General features: G+C 42.6%; 1 protein-coding gene across 1 annotated transcript; it reads left to right on the top strand.

Annotated features, from left to right (window-relative positions):
* Positions 1 to 306: 306 nt before the first annotated feature.
* On the top strand, positions 307 to 19,490 carry LOC125435889 (phospholipase A2 inhibitor gamma subunit B-like). Its single transcript, XM_048502353.1, has 6 exons — positions 307 to 451; positions 5,266 to 5,349; positions 10,542 to 10,658; positions 13,441 to 13,593; positions 14,947 to 15,087; positions 18,695 to 19,490. The coding sequence occupies exons 2-6, from the start codon at positions 5,301 to 5,303 to the stop codon at positions 18,835 to 18,837; spliced, it is 603 nt and encodes a 200-aa protein (XP_048358310.1). The 5' UTR covers positions 307 to 451; positions 5,266 to 5,300; the 3' UTR covers positions 18,838 to 19,490.
* The last annotated feature ends 789 nt before the right edge of the window (positions 19,491 to 20,279 follow it).

Below are 20,279 nucleotides of genomic sequence, written 5' to 3'. Positions count from 1 at the left end.
CAGCTGTACGTACAACCAAGCTCACAGTCTGTTGATCCCTTCAGATTCTCTGCAATACTTGGCCAATATATAAAGATCTTGTTACAAAAGATAAAGACGAATATAATTTTAAAACAAAACAAAAAAATCCTTAACATTGTGATGTGACTCATGAATCCGGAATCAATAATGACCCAGTGCTTTCACCTTTACCTTTTGTGGAGACTGAGACCAACTGTTGAAAAGTTGTTTATATTGGCACCCAGATCTTCCAACAGCACCTACCACAAAAGGGAAGCAAACACAAGCCGGTGTGCAAATCTGTGCTGTGGGAAGGTGGTTGACAAATATGTGATCGTGTTTCTTCTCTATAAAGGAGGAACAGGGGCTGAGCAGTTCAGAACATTCCAGCAAATCTGTCCAAGCAGCCGGGTTCTCCACATACCAACGTAGCAGTGCTTGAGGATTCCTGGTAAGTCAAGTCAAGTTCAAAGACCTTTATTAGGCATTAAAACATAGCAGAACTAAGTAATCCAAATACAGTTTTACAAGATAAAACAGGTACTCCTGTTTCAAAAATGCATACATCAGAGCGAAAGAGGAGACCAGGAAATCATTTCGTAATAGTGAGCAAGAATTTGGCCACTATGTCCAGTTGCTTGGGATTCTCTGTATTCAGAAGATAGTTCAATTTAAGATAAAAAGGCTTGGATGGACCAGTAAGGGATCCCCTAAAAACAGGTTTGGTCTAAAAAATCAAGTTAAATTTTGGACAAACTAATAAAATGTGCTCCAATGACTCCTCAGAGGTTTGACAGTATTCACAGGTACGCTTTTGCTGTGAAGGTACCGTGAATCTCTCTGGGGAAAAGGTTAGTGGAAATGTGTTGGTTCTCGCCTTCTTGGTCAATAGCCACCTCAGCTTAGGGTCAGACACAAGATGTTTAAGCATGCAGCTGTCTCTTGCATTCTGTGTGGCATGATGTTAAATGGAGGGGAGAGAACAAGCTCCTTGCTTTACTAACTAGATGTTGGTGTTCCTGATCGAATAGCCGTACCTTGATACAACATTGTATCTCGCTAGGAGAAAGCATAAGGAGCTGGTCCCAAGAAAGAACCAGGGAGGAAATCTTTGATTTGATATGAGCCCACCAGGTAGAAGATTGAAGTTCGTGGAGGGTGCAATAAATGAGACTGTTAGGGTTGTTAAGGAAACATAACCGAATCCAAAATTTAAAGGTGGCCCACCATGCTTTTGTTTCCAAGAGGTGTAATCCTGCCTCGAGGCAGAGGGCGGCGTAGGGTACGCAATGGGGGACCCCAAAAAGCTTATATAAAAATTTAGATTGTATTCACTCCAAGGATATATGCCAGGCTTCGATCCATAGGGAAACCCCATAGAGAAGTTGTTGGGACACCTTGGCATTAAATACCCTTAGAGCAGCCGGAATAAATCTGCCACCTTTAGTAAAGAAAAACCTTTCAATGGCAGCAGAGGTGATTTGACAGCTCTTGACAACAGTTTCCTGGTAAGTCTATTGTCATCCACTGAAGTTAGGAAAGTTTCTGAAATTCTCTAAATTTCTCTATGGAATCTGGAGTTCCAAATTACTTGTTTTTTTCTGAAATACAGCTGGTGTATTAGGGAATTCCCCACTCCACCCCCATTGTGGTTTGGGCAGCAGACTGTGTATGTGTGGTCTTCCTACCTTTCCGTTCCTTTAAGTTGTTGTGTGTTTGTACAAATGTTGTCAAGTCACAGGTGACTTATGACTACCCAGTAGGGTTTTCAAGGCAAGAGACTAACAGATATGGTTTGCCATTTCCTGTCTCTGCTTAGCAACTATGGTCTCCCATCCAAGTACTAACCCTGGTTGACCCTGCTTAGCTTCTGAGCTCTGACAAGACCAGACTAGCCAGGACCATCAAGGTCAGAGGTTTATGTTTTTACACCCCAAGGTTTTCCATGCACATAAGCCCTGTAAAAAGAAATGTGTGTGGTCATACATCTGTCTACACTGATATTCTTCTGGTGCCGTCTTCTGCGTGCACTGATAAAACCCTACATCTCTGAAACCCCCCTCCCCACCCCCCAAAATTGTTGCAGTCTTATGCATATTCAAGGCAAGGTTGTCTTTTTAGAGTTATATCAATGCACTATAGTGTGTGTGTGTGTGTGTGTGTGTGTGTGTGTCGGCAGCTGACATTCAAGCAGAATATGCATACTGCACATGCTTCTGTTCTGGAACTGATTTTACAAATTCTCCCAGAACACAATTCAGGAAAGGTTGAACACAGTAGAGAGTGAATCTTGGCCCACAAATGGATAGAATGTGGAAATAGCTGTAGAATCTTCAGGCTACATCACAGAGCCTGTTTTTGAGCTTTCCCTAGTAATATTGTCGTAGTGGAAGTCACAGATGACTCACGATGACCTCAAAGGGTTTTCCAGACAAGAGATTAACACAGGTGGTTTGCAATTGCTTGCCGCTGTGTGGCAACCCTCTGGTCTCCCATTGAAATACTAACCAGGGCTGATCCTGCTTAGCTTGAGATCCAATAGGGTCAAGCTAGCCCAGGCCATCCAGCTCAGGGCATCTAATAATATAGATGCTGCCAAAGCCCCTACTGCCAAGCAGTGTTCTTGTTGTGTTTGAGTGACCATCTCCTCTTTAGATTGGCGTGTTGAACTCAATTGTTAGGAGGGCCGAATATAACATAAATGTGACTTGGTTGGCTGGACCCTGGGTGGGGGGAGCGGGCTTACCTCAGCAGGTGAGTCCCCAGCTTTCCAGCCCAGATTTGAACTGGGAGGTGACCACTTCAGCTTGAGAAGGTTTATCAGGTCTGCAAGTCAGATGAGGCAAACCCCCCCCCCCATTCCCAATCTGCTCCCCACACTCCCAATCAGTCCAGATTGGGAGCGAGGGAGAGGGGTCTCAGCTGGCTCACAGGCTTGATAAACTTTCTCAAGGGGCCAGATTTGCCTCCTGGGCCGCCTGGTTGACACCCCTACTTTAGACCCTATCACTCTTTCCAGAATGAGGCACACACATCCTACACCAGGGGTCTGCAACCTGCGGCTCTCCAGATGTTCATGGACTACAAATCCCATCAGCCTCTGCCGGCCATGCTGGCAGAGGCTGATGGGATTTGTAGTCCATGAACATCTGGAGAGCCGCAGGTTGCAGACCCCTGTCCTACACTGTTCCACACAGAGACTTGTCACCTTCAGCACTTCATGAGAGCCAGGGTGTGCAGTAGTTGGATTAGGAACAGAGCATTTACATGGTAACCCTCTTGGTTGTCCTGCCTACATCTTGGGACTTTTATCATCTATGCAACCCACCGTTCTCCCCCCATCTCTCGGGAGGGTTTTTATTGAAATTTTAATGTCGGACGCCGGGAAGTTGTATGTAATGTTGTATTTATTGGGGTTGTAGTGATTTTAGGACTCATGGAGCCTATTATTTATTTATAATTTTATTCTATTTGTGCTCTATTTGTCTGTTTACTTTGTTGTTCACTTGCTGCTCAATCAGAGTGTGTCATCAGTTGAAAGCATTTGGAGATTTTTGCGACAAGGGTGGGGGGGGAATCTAGCAGAGGTGGGATCCAGCAGGTTCTCACAGGTTCCCGAGAGTAGGTTACTAACTATTTGTGTGTGCCGAGAGGGGGTTACTAATTGGTGATTTTGCCACGTGATTTTTGCCTTAGTTACGCCCCTCCTCTCAGCAGTAGCGTGCAGAACTTGAAGCAGTCTAGCAGGAGGTGCACCGGCGCGCAGCGGCTGCGTCCTTGCCACAGCCCCGCCCAGGAATGCCCCCCTGGAACATCTGACCACGCCCCCGTCGTGCCCCGCCCATCCCCATTGGCACTACGCCACAGTTTGAATCCCACCACCATGGGAACCTGTTACTAAAATTTTTGGATCCCACCACTGGGGTCTAGCCTATACTGAGATGATAAGTTTAAAAATAGTAGTGTTCACTAAGAACCCCTGTCCTATCTCTTATGCTTGGTGAATAAAATGGACGTAAATTGCAGCAAACAGATAGCATTGTGTGCATTGCAAATACGCTGCCAAGCTTTTTAAAAAAACAACAACACCCCATTCTTTGTCAGCTGATTGCTGAGATTACCTTTGCTGTGAATAAAACCACATCCTGTATTTACTGTTACGGAATTGTAACACTCTGGCTTCCCATGACTGGGGTTTCTTCTGCAACCTTTATGTCCTCCCAAGATCTCTGCTTCTCTGAAGGACATTTTGCAATGCCTATTTTTCCACTGCTCTAAGGGCCAAATAGCATGTGGCACTGGAGGTCTATGAATGGAAGTTCTGTTGTGTTCTGAAAAGTAGTTGTAGGAGAAATTGGGGCTTAGCTCCTTCCCCCATTGTTTCTTAGGCTCATTCCGCACATGCAGAATAATGCACTTTCAAACTGCTTTCAGTGCTCTTTGAAGCTGTGCGGAATAGCAAAATCCCCTTGCAAACAGTTGTGAAGGTGGTTTGAAAACGCATTATTTTGCATGTGCGGAAGGGGCCTTAGATCAAAAGTATCCTCTCCCCAACATATTAAGTTCTCAACACGTTAAGAAGATGGGCAAACCGGTGGAGCCTTTTTTTTTCCTGGGTGCAGCTTAAGGCTGCTGGTGGGAAGGGGTGTTTTTATCAGGAAAATGGAAGGGGGGCATGCGTTAACCCCATCTTCCCCAATCCATATGCCTGGTAAGTGTGATTTTGAATCTCTCACTTCAGCTCCCAAGTCTCCATTCTGGTTTCGTCTCATCCTTGTGTAAACAAAACTTGCAATTTATTTTTTTTAACACATCCTGTTTCCTTCTAATGAGATCCCCCACCACCACCACTATTCAATAGATGCATTGTTTCTATGCCAAGAAATCAGCATTGTAAGTGTCTCAGATATAAATGGGTTGAGCCCTGCTGTGTGTATCTGTACAGTTGATGCACAGAAACAAATTTGCAAAAGCAATAGCAAAAAGCTAGGAACTACAAAAAAAAAGATAAATGCAGGTAAATCCTAGGCCTCCCCAGCAGGTGGCAGTAGACTTCTAATGCCAGTACTTAGTTCTAACTATACAACTCGTTAAACCTTTTACAAACCACCCTGAGCCCAAACCAGGAAGGGTGTTATAGAAATGTGATAAAATAAGTAAAATAAATAATATATACTTTTTTAAAAAAAGGTTTCATATTTGTGTACCGAGAAATCTGTCCTTTCTCCATCGTCTCTGCTCACCTATTGCTATCTCCCGTTTCAGATCCTGTTTGATTTCACTTCTCATTGATTATCACCATGAAGGCCATCTTGGGACTTTTCATCTGTTTCGGTCTTGCCACTATAGGTAAGGAAGTGCAGAAGGTTGCTAACCCCCAGATTGGTGAAAATGAAGAAAACTTGTACCCAACAGGCTACAATAATGACTTCAAAAATTAGTTCTCCCACTGGAGTAGCAATTTACTTATAAGTAACCAAAATAATTTTATAATTTTACAAACAGTACCAAAATGTTTTGGAAAAAATTGTTTACATTCTCCCATTGGAGCAATATATATATACACACAAGTCGAACGGCACGGCAATATAATCTAAATACAATTATAACAGCTAGCCAGAATCCAGATAATTAACTGGCCTCGTTAAACTTCACGGAAAGGCAGGTCAGGGCTTTTCACACAATCACAATAACCTTTATTGGCATTAGGTATGAGACAGTGGTTATACACTATTATTAAATTATTAAATTTAAAATCATATGTTACATTTATGGATTTTGCTTTCCAACTTGATAGTTCATTAGTAGAAATATAAAATGGATTAAAAGGGTTTAGCCATTCAATTCAAAAACAAATTTGTAAAACAGATACCATTTGACTTTATTTAAGATCCAACACCAGGAAATATCTGGCACTTCCCGATTTAGTTCTATTTGCTAAAAGGATATATCCACTCCTCAGGCTCTGGAGATTACTAATTAAAACAACAGGACAATTAAATTTTCCTAATATTAAAATAAGTAAATAAATAACAATGAGCCTATACATATGCATTTTAAAATAACCCAAGGTGCCATGGCTTTTCAATGTACAATCTACAATGTATTTTCAATGTATAATCAGGGAGGGCAACGCTCTGCAATTAGTTTGTTCTTATGCCTCTCGAAATGTCCTCCCTAAGAACAAACTAATTGCAAAACAATTTTTTCCAAAACATTTCGTTACTGTTTGTAAAATTATAAAATTATTTTGGTTACTTATAAGTAAATTGCTACTCCAGTGGGAGAACTAATTTTTGAAGTCATTATTGTAGCCTGTTGGGTACATGTTTTCTTCATTTTCACTTTGGTGTGTACCAACCCCCAGATTGGGGCAGAAGTTCTCCCAGAATTTCAACTGTTCTTCAGAGGTCAGAGGTCAGTTCCCTTGGAGGACACAGAATTCTTGAGAAGGTGGACTCCATAGCATCATACCCTCCCCAAACTCCAGTTTCCCCTGGCACTGCCCAAGTTTTCTAGATATTCCCAATCTAGAGCTGACCCCCCTATTATTGCTGTTTGAAAAACATGTTACCAGGCAGTGTTAAAGTCTGATAAGAATTGCACTGCAGTTTGTACCTTTAAATAAAAATAATAATAATAAGCCTTTATTTGGCATAACAATAATCATAACACAATAAAAAACCTGAGATACAAGGTACACAAATACAAAGGTTTAAGATAGAATATAAATTATTGATTGTGCATCACCTCCCAGTAAAAATTGTGCTACCAATTCACAAGTTTCATTGTCAGAATTGTCCAGAAGGAAAGGAAGTCTACCTGGTTCTCCCATTTCACTAGGTATCCTAGAAAGAATATTGGAATATTTTGATCGGATATTAGCAGATTTAGGGCAGCAAAGCAGTTGATGTGCCAATGTTTCAATTTGTTGTTCACCACAAGAGCATACCCTTTCGCTCATTTCCAAGTGAGTACCTTTAAATTGCTAGGCGAGTATCATCTCAATTGTAAGTGCTCTGTAATTTGTACTATAAAACTGCCAGAGGTTTCATCTCAGTTGTAAAAAGTACATTGCAGGGAAGCTAAGAAATTGCATACACTTAGGCCAATTACCACCCGCCAGCTGTTCCCCGCCCTTGCCCTGCACTGGTGTGAAAAGTCACACCAGAAGTGCTTTCACTTTCTCCCCAAACAACCAGATGCACAGGTGGGGCAAGAGGAAGTACATCGGGACAAGAAATCTTGCCCCAACATGTCTCCTCTCTTGGTGCACTGCAGAGAGGAAATGTGTCAGGACAAGATTTCTTGGTTCAACACACTTTCAGTACCACAGCATGCCAGAGCGCCAGTGGGTTATTTATTTATATTTATATTTATATTTATATTTATATTTATATTTATATTTTTGTTTGTTTGTTTGTTTGTTTGTTTGTTTGTTTGTTTGTCTAATCAGAAATAACAAGAAGAGCGCATTCAATAAATTCATACAATATAATAAAATTAGGGCTCTAAATTTCACATTAAACCCATTTAAAACAGCGCAGAAAACATCGCATCCGGCAATCTAAAAGTCCCTCTGAGGAAAGGCCCAAGATGGAAAAGGCCGCAGATGATAAAAAATTTATTTATTTATTACTGGGTTTTGTATACTGCCCTACCCCCGGAGGGCTCTGGGCGGTGCACAAATTAACTTTACAACATATACAGCTAAAAAACCCATTAAATTAAAACATAGCGGTTGATATAATAAAACAGTGTCAGCAATAAAACCCTTATTAAAAACCCTCCCAAAGAGGGGGGGGAAGGAAAAGTGGTCCCCTTAAATGGTAAAGGGACCCCGAGCACAGGAGAATAAAGGGGGCACTTATCAGCAGCTGGACACTCCAAAAGCCCGGTGGAACAACTCCGTCTTGGAGGCAATGCAGAACTCGCCAAGATCCCACAGGGCCAGGACAGCTTGGAGGAAGAATGTTCAATGAGGCAGGGGCCAGGGCCGTAAAGGCCCTGGCCCGAGTGGAGGCCAGCTGTATCATTGAGGGGCTGAGAACCACCAGCAGATTGGCCTCTGCTGAACACAGAGGCTGAGTAAGGACATATGGGGTAATGCCAAAATTGGCCATATTGTTAAGTTCCCTGCCTCCTAACCCTGTGTGGGGTTTTGTGGGACTGTTTAACTTAATATATTTACCAGAGTAGCAGAAGAGAGACCAATAGACAGTTGCTAGTTTTATACATATGTTTACTATCTATTTGGGAGGGTTTACATGGAAGAAAATAAAGAACACCTTTCTATTCTAGCACTAACTTGGTTACATAGCTCTGCACCACGTGGTCCCACATGGTGCCTATCTAGCAAAGCAATATGTAGCAATGCTCAAACAAAGAAACGTACTTTATAACGTCTGCCTACATGACTAGTCTCACATAGTCGATGCCAGGGCTAGCTGACCAATAGCTTAATCTAAACTAGCCATAAAACTCTGACCTCAGTAGCTAATTAGCATGCACACAGTTAACCCCTTCATGTCTGAATTGTGTCAGACACTTGCAAATACCAACAGTTTTCAAAAGCTACAATTAGCCGCAAATTGTGTTTCTGTATGTTAGGTTTGATAATTGAAGCCCAGTGTCATGTCCCTTGGATCTTCCAACACAACACCCAGTGAGGCAATTGTTATGTTACATTAAACTTGCTATTGAGGTCTTTTTGACTACAACTTAATTGTGACCAAGGTTATCATGGTTGTAATTGTATTTGAACCCTAGAAGTGATTCGTGGTCACCCTGGAAAATCATCCATGCTCCTGATACTTCAGTAATGTGTTTATGAGGTTTCCAGGAAAAAATCTGTATACCTCTTCCTACACATCTCAGAAAGGTCCCAGAGCTCTCTTTCCTTTAGCTGTAATTAAATAGATTATGGTGGTGGAAAATGCCACCTAGCCCCTATTGACTTCTATGTGATCTCATAGGGCAGGAGTTCCCAGGTTACTACCGGTGAGTACCGTGACCCTTGCCAACATCTTTTATAGTGCCTGAAAAGAGTTTTCTATTACTTCAAGGCAGTTGGCCAAGTTAAGTGCCTCTGTAGTCAAGTCAAGTCTTTATTGTTTGAGCCATTGGCTATAACAATACAGAAATGCATGCAGTTAAAACAGTAACTTAGTTAAAACAATAATTTAAATTAAAACAATAATTTAGTTTTACATTAAAATATAAATTATTAGTGTTCGCAATCTCTAAATTAAAATGCATCATCAATACGTCAGATGTTTTTGCAGCTTCTTCAGCTAGTCTAAATTAATCTCCAGTACTTTACAACATTAGTTCAAACAGCGCTTTAAATACTTTGCTCGTAGTTTCCTAGCCTCCAGGGGCAAAGAGAGCCATCTTATAAGAAACATAGGAATCAATATCAGATAATAAGAAAATCAGTTTCTCATCATCGGACAAAAAAGCTGTCCTAGGTAGTATTGGCTCCAAAAACCTTTTCCTTATTTCAGAATATAAAGGACAGGAGAGTATGTAATGGAAGAGATCCTCAGGCTCTTGTTTTCCACAGATACAAAAGCGCTGAGAAAATGGTACTCCTGTGTATCTGCCACTAAGCACTGCTGAAGGCATAGATTGAAATCTAATAGAAGTATAAGCTATTCTTAGGTTTCTTGTTAGTGTAGTGGTCAGATATGTAGCTCTAATATGATCTCTTTTAAATAGTTTATAAAGTGCCCCTGTATATAAAGCACACAAAGTATTTAAGGCTAAAGGAGGCAAAGGCGCACTTCAAAATCTTGGGTTTTTTTCCTAGTTAAACTATATGTTTTGCGGAGGGAAATTGTTTCTAAATTTATCTCTTGATGACTTTCTTGAAACTTCCTGATTGAATGTTTTTGTACTGGTATATAACTGCAATAAACAGACTCAAAGGCTGATTCCGCATGGGCCAAAAACAGCAGTGTGAAAACGGTGTGAAAACGGTGTAAAAGGATTTAAAATGGTTTCACACTGTTTTCACACCACTGTTTTTGGCCCATGCAAAATTAGCCAATGGCTCAGTGACAAGTGTTTTTTTAAAAGGGGGAGGAGCCAGGTGCGACTTTTGCCCAGCAAAGCTTCTGATTGGCTATTGGAGCTTTGATGGATCTGTTGCTTTGGCCACCGCAGCACAAAGGTCTTCACTGTGTGACATGTCTGTTTCCGCTTCTGGTGGCAGCCATTTTGTGACTGACTCTTCCTCTTATGGCAGCCATTTTGTGACTTTGTCCATCACTCTGTGTCAGAATTCCAAAAGTGCCCACAGGGTCATAGTGTTTCCCAGGTAACAGATGCTCAGAGGTGATTCACCGTTGTCTGCCTCTATGTAACAGCCATGTTGTTCCTTGGTGGCCTCTCCCCCAAATCTTAGCAGCCAAGATGGGCTCAGCTTGGGCCATCGAGGGCAGGGCAAATCAACCGTAACTTGACAACAATACTGCCCTCAAGGAAAAGCCTGTTTCCAGAAAAAAATGGTGCAACTTATATCTTATTCCCTTCTCCAGGTTGTTCTTTGGAGTGTGAAATTTGCTCTGGTTTCGGCAATAGCTGCAGTGGCCCTACGATGCCCTGTGAAGCAGGGAAAGATACCTGCATCATCAGCATGACTGAACAAACCCTTGGTAGGTGAGAAGAACCACCGATAATTCTGAACATGTACTTATAGTCAGCCTTATACACTTATAGCCCACCTTAGCTGACAGTCTTGGTGGAAGGTACCATTAAATGACAGCAAATTGCCAAATTCAGTGTTTCATTCTGGTGGGTGGGTGGGCAGGATCCAGATTTTCAGGGCATTCCAATGTCTTCGACTGTGTTGGGCTAGTGGGTTGTAAATGGAGGCAAAAGAAGAACCACTAAGCCGGCATGTAGTCAAATTCATGAGGCTCTTCTGCATAGCATAAGACATTTTCCACATTTGGATTTACTTCTGATTTTCTTTGCATTCGATCCCCAATCCTTAGAATTGGTCGGGGCATAGTGGTTCCACATATTTGTCCTCCCTTTTTTCCCCTTCATGGTTGTGGAGTCAGTTTACTTTCTTCCATACATGCTGTGAACCATCAGGATATTAACAGTGGTGTCCCAGCACGTACGTACATACGTACGCACGCACGCACGCACGCACGCACACAGAGTTTTTTTAAAAAAATGTTTAAATGATTCTTTCCCCTTTTCCTTTACATCTCTTCGATGCCTTCCCGTCAGCTAATCTGATGGGACGATTCCAAAATATTCCAAGGCACAGGAGAACCTGTGTGTGCGGCTCAGGGGAAGTAGACTCAATGTCACATATCTTACTGCATTGCAAGTTACATGAAGGTGAAAGGAAGCTGTTGATCCAACCAGTGTTAACGCGTCATGTATATCCATTCATAGATAACTCAGATACAAATTCTGTAAGAATATTATTAGAAGATCGTGTTTCTGCCATTTCACAGAAGGTAGCTAAATTTTGTATATTGGTACACAACAAGCGTAGTTCCTTATTAAGACAAAGAGCTGCACTGTGTGATGAGGACTGTAATAATGCCTGAAGCTAATGTTATTTATTAATAGATTTTATAATGGATTTTAATTTATATTATATTTTTGTATAAGTGGAGTGCTATGTATTCACATGTACTCTGATTTTAAACTATTGGCTGGCCAAAAGGCCGTAATAAATATCTATCTAAAATATCTATCTATCTTTGAGGGAAGGAGATAGAGGCTTCCTTTTTAACAGTGCAGCCCAGATCTCTGGGGAAGATGATTGGAGGCAACACTGCAGGACTTCCGGCAGCATAGCAGGGAGGGAAAAAAGCAAACTGTCCTGCCTCCTGGAAAGCCCCAAAGCCAAAACATACACTGCACAAAAATGGGGCATAAGTCTACAGGCTCCCAGGGCAGAATGCCAGACTAGAATGCCAGTGGAAGCCAATTAACATCAGCTCCACCCCCAGGAATGCCCCCTACATCTCTGGCATCTGATCCAGACTTCAGTGCAGTGCAGTTACATAATGAGCCCCTACCTGGTGGAACAGGCTTCCAAGAGAGATCAGGGCCCTGCGGGGCCTGCAGAATTTCTGCAGGGCCTGTAAAACGGACCTGTTCCGCCAGGCATTTGGCCAGCCTGGTTAAAAACATCACTGCTGTTTCATCTGGCCTCCCGTGGGCATAAAGGTAGGGAGGGGGGAGGATGACGCCATCTGATGAGATATGGTTTCGTTTTTTATTCTTATTATTGCAAATCAGTTTTTATGGTATGTTTTTTAAGTTCTTTTATCATTGTTGTTCACCGCCCTGAGCCCCTTGGGGGAGGGCGGTTTATTTTTATTCATTCATTCATTCATTCATTCATTCATTCATTCATTCATTCATTCATTCATTCATTCATTCATTTATTTATTTATTTATTTATTTATTTATTTATTTATTTATTTATTCGACTTGATATACCGCTCCATCCCCAAAGGGCTCTGGGCGGTGAACAACACAAACAGTGTACATAAAATCATTAAAATATAATTATCATAAATATCAATGAAAAACAGCGAATACTTCCTAACCTAGGCATCCCACAAAAGTCAGTGCTTACCATAACTAAATCTCTCCCAGAAAAAGAGGAGAGAGGGGAGATGATAAAACCCGAAGATATTAGGGCTCACATGGAACAAGACCCATATGGAACAGTGGGGGGGGGGCACACTCAGCGGCTGGTCTCTCCAACAAACCCAAGATAATCCAGCAATCTACCTTCCCCTGTAACGCTCATACCTTTGAGAATCTTTTTAAAAATGGTTATGATTATAACAGTAGTTTAGAGAGCTTTTTAAAAATGCCTGAAAAGCCCTTCCAGTTCAGACTGGCAAGAAATCAAACAAACAAACAAACAAATAAAATGTCTAGGTTTCATTGCTGCAGAGCTGAGGGGCAGCCAACTGCTGGCACGTTTGCTCCCTGTGCTGGTGGGGCTGCCCCTTACATGGCAGTGGGGGGGGGCAAATGTGCCACCATGGCCCTCCGCTATTCCCTATGGACATTCAGCCCACTACCATCTGGGCAACGCTGCCCAAGAATGAAAGCTGGGAATTCAGAGAACCTGCTTATACTATCATTACAACACGACATAAAGGCAATTTTAAAAAAATAAAAAATAAAAATGGAAATTACTTGTTTTCAGGTTGGGACAGGGAGGGTAGGGCATGATTTGATGATGGCATCAGTCCAAAGATGGAAAAGTGGGCTGAGGAAAACCCCAAATGAATACTTTTTTTTGTATTTCCTGCAGAATATATAGATCATGGTTGGATCTGTATCTTATCTTACTACTCTCTTGAGCCATGGGTGCTTACTTTATTTATTAAAATATTTATATTTCCACTTTTTACTTTATTTCAATTTCATTCCTTTCCTTTCTAGTTGGAGTTCCCATGCGGGCAGTAGTTAAGGGCTGTGCATCCTCAGATATCTGTAGACTGACTCCCGCATATATGAATTTTGGATCAGGGAAAACGATCCGTACGAGCACCACTTGTTGTGTGGGGGATGCCTGCCAAACATCAACTGCTCAAGGTAAGGGTGCTTCACCTCTGTGACTTCGCCCTTCCATCCTATTTACCATTCACTAAAATGACCAGATTTTCACCTTTTTAAGGCGGGACGCATGGCTACGTGGCCACAGGTGCGCACTGCCTTCCGGGGCGCTCCCTGTGACAGGGCGGGAACTGGGAGTGCCCCAGAAGGCAGCGCGGCAGCGCGGGAGGCTGCCGCACTGCCTTCTGGGGCGCTCCCCTGTTTCCCGCCCTGTCACAGGGTGGGAAAAGGGGAGTGCCCCAGAAGGCAGTGCAGTAGCCTTCCAAAAATCGGGACATTTAAAAAACCCCACAGGACGCGGGACAAATTGATTAAAAGCGGGACTGTCCCGCCAAAAGCAGGACGTCTGATCACACTACCATTCACCCCCATTTTATCCTCCCATTGCATTTTCAGTGACATGTTTGGACTCAAATCTTTGCTTGTTTTCTGTCTGTCAAATTTCATTGCCTAAGCTTTTTTTCTTTGATGAGTTTTTTAATGGAGTTTTTAAATGTTTTTGCCTTCCCAACTCACTCATTCAGAGGACTATTAAAACATGCAAAGGCACTTTTTTCATTTTCTGTTATTTTCAGGGATTTTTGTTGGGATATGTTCCCCCAATTTGCCCATTTTTATTGTTTCTGATGTTTGTTTTTTGTGCTGTGTACACACACATCCTATCCAAAATGACCTACGTTGTGTTTAATAAATATGCATCAAGAGATTAAAAAATGGCACAGCGGTACCAATCCATCACTCTGTTTGCAAACAAAGTTGACATGGGGATTTTCAAGCTGATGCAACAGAGATGGGAAGTTTGAAATCATCCTAAGGTGGGAATTGAAATTTGTTGGGCCCATCTCCAGGAAAATGGAACCCTAAAATCAGGTTTGGGTTCTTTTCTTGATCAGCAAAATGTTAGAAGGTAATCTGAACAGGAAACAGTTGAATGTTTTCTCCCAAGCTGTCAGACTCAAAAGTGTCTCCTCAAGAGGGTGAGTGAAGAAGCATGCAAGCCAGGAAGCTGAAATTTGATGTGTCCACTGTCAAAGCTGCTGAGATTTCTTCTAAAGGATAGCAATGAGACTTCTAGTCTGTGTCTAAAAGTTAAGGGTTCCCGACATGTCATATCCAGTGGTGGGATCCAAAAATTTTAGTAACAGGTTCCCTCGCCAGCCCGCCCTCAGCAAAGGGGGCAGAGGCATACCTAGGCAAACCTGAGCCCTGGGCAAAACCTGAGTGAAGTTTTCCCTTTGTGTGCCTTAGATGAAGGTTGACACTGTACTCTTTGAAGTCTGCATGGGCTTCTTCCTCTGATGCCACGTGAGTGTTTTTCTATTTTGGTTCCAGTGCCTCCAGCCATCACTGAGCCCAACGGAAAGAGGTGCCCAGCCTGCTATTCATTGACATCTGTTTGCCCTGATGAGACGGTGGACTGTCATGGACCTGAGGACTACTGTCTTGATTTGGCAGTGAGAGTCACTTATGGTGGTAATTCTGAACTCATAATTATGTCCCATTACCTTCCATATGAGTTGGAAAAGGGGAAGGAAGCTTAGTGGCCCTTTTCCACTTAACCAAAATAAAACATTTTGAGGCAGTGGTGGGATCCAAAAATTTTAGTAACAGGTTCCCTCGCCAGCACCCCCCCCCTCAGCAAAGGGGGCAGAGGCATACCTAGGCAAACCTGAGCCCTGGGCAAAACCTGAGTTGGATGCCCCCCCCCATGGGCAGCCACCCCACCACGACCCCCCCAAATTTTTTTGGCACCAGGTCATTTCTAAATCATCATCACATTATAGAAAATGCCCCAACTCACAAATCTGAACACAGCAATGGTGAAACACACAGGTTCTTTGATAGAGACTGGTGAGATAAAAGGTACGAAAGGCTGAGAATCACTGAATTGCAGTACCTAAAAGGGATTAACCCAGTTCAGGGAGTTACATTATTAGTCGCAATTGCTATATGGAACCTTCACGTTCAAAGGCAGTATGCCTCTTGGGGAGGCGAGGGCGTGGAGATGGAAAAGCGGACCCCCTCTCGGCACACACAAATAATTAGTAACGCACTCTTGGGAACTGGTGAAAACCTGCTGGATCCCACCTCTGTTATGAGGTAGGAAATAAAAATTTCTGAAAAATTTCTGAAAAAATTTATGAAAAATTCTGCATAGTTTTTAGGCCAAAACGTTTTATTTCCAGCCTCAAAACATATTATTCGCATCCAGTTCCCTAGTGATTCTTTTCTAAAATCATTTTCATTTTAGTGACTCTTTTGTGGAACCATTTTCGCTTGCAGTGCAGATCTCTTTAAAAAGTTTCCCATGCTGCTCTGCAGTCCCTAGACTCCCTTATCGGTGACATTTCCTGAGCTCATGCCAGTCATTTCATGCTGCATTTTCATCCATTTTTTTTATTTTGGGGGATTGTGTCTATGTAGTTTCAAAGAGAAAAGAAGAAAACTTGTACCAACCAGGCTACAATAATTACTTCAAAAATTTAGTCTCCCACTGGAGTAGCAATTTAATTATAAACAACAAACAACAACAACCTTTATTTGGCATTTAAAAATAGGTTCTAGAGCATTGCCAGACATTTTTGGAATACAAATCAAGAGTACATTCAAAGCGCAGACAGGAAGGCTATATAGCAGTATACATTACTTAGAAAGTTCTGTCACTTGTAAAAGAACTTTAGCTAGTTTTTCCAGGAGGATGACATCTGTGTTGTTTAACAGAAGCTCCACAACAGAACAGTCAGAGTCACTTTCAGATTTGTCTAGGGCCAGCCTGGGAGAGAAATTCCTAATGCCCACATATCTCGGACAGTCAAGAATAATGTGAGCAAGAGTCTCCACTTGATTTTTACAGTGTGGACAAACCCGATCCTGGAGAGGGATGGATAAGTTGCGACCCTTTGTAATGGCCGATGGGAAGGTATTGGATCTGGCCCTTGTGATAATCCATCTCTGTTGGGGTTCAGTTAATAATTCAAGATATTTGGCTATGTGCCCCTGTTCCGGTATTATTCCGACAGAGAGGGGTGAGCATGATTTATTTGCTTGCACCAACAAGATATGATATTCCTGCTCTAGAAGTTTACTTTTCAAGGTTTGGAAAATTTATCTGGGTGTTAGCGTACAGAGATCTTCCAGTAATAAACCTATTGAGTAAATTTTTGATTTGAGAAGTTGATACCATTCAGAGGCAAATAGGTCTGGGCGCGCTGTGTATATTAAACTGCGCAGAGCAATTTAATTATAAGTAACCAAAATAATTTTACAACACAATAACAAGACGTTTTGGAAAAAATTATTACATCTCTCCCACTGGAGTAATGGAAAAAACTTTTTGTATACAGTTTGGAACGGCACAGCAGTATAATCATAACACAAAGATAACAGCTAGCCAGATTCTAGATAAGTAACTGGTCTCGTTATACTTCAAGGCTGTTAAAGGCAGGTCAAGGTTTCTCAAAAGTACAATAGTGCTTATAATCAAGGAGGACAGCACTCTGCAATTAGTTTATTCTTATGCTTCTCGCGTTTCGACCCCTAGAAAATTGCAGAATGAGGATTTAAAGCTTCATAGCATCCGTTCTACAAATCTGTAAAAAAAAAAAATGGAACGGTCACAAAATGGTGACCAGGAATCATTTTGAGGCGGGGGGAGTACAGGAGAACCAGAGGGGGGGGAGGGGGTACAAAATGTTTTGAAAATGTTTTGCAAACATTTTCGGGGATCTATGTGGAAATGGCCAGTGTAAAGTATTTTCTGAGGACAGCATGAAATACAGGAGAGGGGAGCAGAGTTTCACATACTTTCCCAGTGTGAGTCCTCTAGATGCCCGATCTCCTGTTTCCATCTCTCCCTACAGCCATTCCTTTTCCTACTCAGCACATTCACTTAAAATTCCTATCTGAGTTTCCAATGTGCACCCAGCTAATTTAATTGTTTTACTAAGGTCAGATTCTATGGAGGCACATACAGAGGTGGGATCCAGCAGGTTCTCACAGGTTCCTGAGAGTAGGTTACTAATTATTTGTGTGTGCCAAGAGGGGGTTACTAATTGGTGATTTTGCCATGTGATTTTTGCCTTAGTTACACCCCTCCTCTCAGCAGTAGCGTGCAGAACTTGAAGCAGTCTGGCAGGAGGTGCACCTGCGTGCGTGGCAGCCTGCGCCTCATGCTGTGCAGTAAGCTTTCCCTTGCCTAAGGACCCGGTAGCAGCAGCTCAAGTCCCCTTGCCACAGCCCCGCCCAGGAATGCCCCGCCCCTGAAATGCCCGGCCACGCCCCCGTCGTGCCCCACCCAGCCCCATTGGCACTACGCCACTGTTTGAATCCCACTACCATGGGAACCTGTTACTAAATTTTTTGGATCCCACCACTAGGCAGATAACTTCAACAGCAGGGACCTTCACTGATGCAACATGCTGAGTGGGAGAGCTCCTGAGCCATTCTCTGGGAGTCTGTTCATGGGTGGAAGAGAAACCATAGCCCCTTTCCACCAGTTGGAGGAATCATGGGATCATTTTTATCAGGACACATTTCCTTAATGACCTCAGATGTAATCTTTGCCTACATAGGTGGCTGCGCTGATCCTTCAAAAAGACAGCTGATAAATGTGAACTGTAGGAAGGTCAAGTCTCATCCTGGACCTTCTTTTCTTGCCACCACTCAGCAAGATGGCGGGGAGAAAATTGGGGTCAGGTCAGAGATGTACTGATGTATAACTTCCCTTCCATCACAAAACCAGAAGTGGCTTCATTGTGTTGGCAGAATGCTATAGCATTCACTCAAAACTCTATGGTCTACCCTAGACCATTCCCATGAGACAATGATATCACTTCTGGTTTCACAATGGAAATGACATCATGTGTCATCACAACACCAGATCACTTGTCCCCACCCCTCTAGGTCTCCTGCAAGGATGCCAGTTAGGGCCGCCAACCCTAGTGAACCGTGACAACGGAAATGGTTGTTCAATGATAGAAGGGGTAAAGAATGTTCTGGAGCCCAACAAGACTTGGATGGAGAGTGGTTGTTGCTGGAAACCATGGCCCTGCTAAGCACCCTTCTTGTCTTCCTTACCTAGGAAAGGTCCTTGCCACCTCTGTCCAGAAGGGCTGCGTCAGCAAGTCTGTTTGTGACGATGTGAGAAGAGGAGAAACCAACTATTTTGGGGGTAGTGCTACCGTCTTAAAGGCTGAATGCAGACCTGCCACCATCAAAGCCTGAACGGGAGCTTAATCCACGATCTCCCAAGCTTTGCTATGCTTCTGCAGGTGAAAGTTAGGGATCCATTAGGAATGCATGCTCTTTCATTTCATTTTGTTTCCTAGTATTGCCAGTCATCTTGCACTTGCTGAGGGTGTTCCTGTTGCATTCGCTTCTTCTTATACTGCTGAAATGATCACTACTAATTTTAAATGTATTTTAAAAGTTCAATGAAAAACAACATGACATGAGGAAAAAGGAAATGAAGATACATGAGTTCAAATCACATGGGGGAGACACAAGATAGAAATGGAGACCTTCAAGTTAAAATGACAAGGCTGAGACCCCTTCCGCACACACAAAATAATGCGTTTTCAAACCACTTTCACAACTGTTTGCAAGTGGATTTTGCTATTCTGCACAGCTGCAAAGAGCACTGAAAGCAGTTTGAAAGTGCATTATTCTGCATGTGCGGAATGAGCCTGAGAAACGAGGAGAGCTCAGCATCCATGTCAAAATGGTCTTGATCCACTGGTGTAAACTTGTAAGCGCTGTGAATGGTAGGGCGCCTGCATTGATTATTCGCTCACCCCTCTAAAACCATTTCTGCTTCCTAGAGGCTTTCTTTGAATAAAACGACAACCAAGCTCAATAAAGTAAAAGGAAATTAAAAATGTTCTTTTGTGCTATTTGACTGATCTTAATAGACATGACAGGGAGTTCTGATATCACCAGGAATGGCCCTAATGGAAATTTGAGTGTGCGTATTAAGAACTGAAATAGCCAGCTTGCCTCAGCCAGGCCAGGGTTTGCAGTGGATTAAGAAATTAGCAAGTTTTCCATTAAACATATACCGGAAATTCAAAATACAGTGTTTTTCTGCCACCTGTAAGGCTGAACACAGTCAGACGAAGTCGACTTTAAAAAAAGAAACCAACTTTATTGATTTGTGTCACCCTAGCTACAGGGTGCTGGAACTGAGGGTTCGTGCCCTCAGTCCCAGTATATGTGGGAATTTCGAAGGGGCGGTTCGTGGCTGCGATTGGCCCTTTCCCCCCCGCTGTTGTAGGCTCGGTGAGAACCAGGGGGTTCTGGGAAACGGAGTCCTGACACCACCACTCCATATTTTCTGCAGTCCTCCGGCATCACTAAAGCCATACAGAATAGAAAAACATTGAGATGGTTCTGAAAGATTCTCAAAGTTGGGTTTCAGGCAAAACTTGCCCAGATCAGAGCTCCCTGGCATTTGATTGGCTGTCTAGAATCACCTGATTTGCAGGCATTACACATTCCCCTGTAATTGTATGCAATACTTGTCTGAAAATCTCTTTTCAAAGTGGGGGGCAAAAAGAGCACAGATTTAGGGTCTATCATGCAAGGTTCCTGTTTCAAGTATCATTGTGCCTGACACTAAGGAAAAATGGGAATATATCTTGCTAAGAAGGAGTCTGGGAGGGAAGGCA

This window comes from Sphaerodactylus townsendi, linkage group LG06 (assembly GCF_021028975.2).
Source record: "Sphaerodactylus townsendi isolate TG3544 linkage group LG06, MPM_Stown_v2.3, whole genome shotgun sequence".
NCBI lineage: Eukaryota > Metazoa > Chordata > Lepidosauria > Squamata > Sphaerodactylidae > Sphaerodactylus > Sphaerodactylus townsendi.
The sequence above is the reverse complement of the archived record's forward strand: the minus strand, read 5'-3'. Positions and strand labels throughout refer to the sequence as shown.

Bases quoted from the DNA above. Each gene is read 5' to 3' on its own strand.
- LOC125435889 (XM_048502353.1), top strand. From the start codon at position 5,301: ATGAAGGCCATCTTGGGACTTTTCATCTGTTTCGGTCTTGCCACTATA. The intron at 13,594-14,946 runs GTAAGGGTGCTT...TTTTGGTTCCAG, and splicing joins CCAAACATCAACTGCTCAAG to TGCCTCCAGCCATCACTGAG. The intron at 15,088-18,694 runs GTAATTCTGAAC...TTCCTTACCTAG, and splicing joins AGTGAGAGTCACTTATGGTG to GAAAGGTCCTTGCCACCTCT.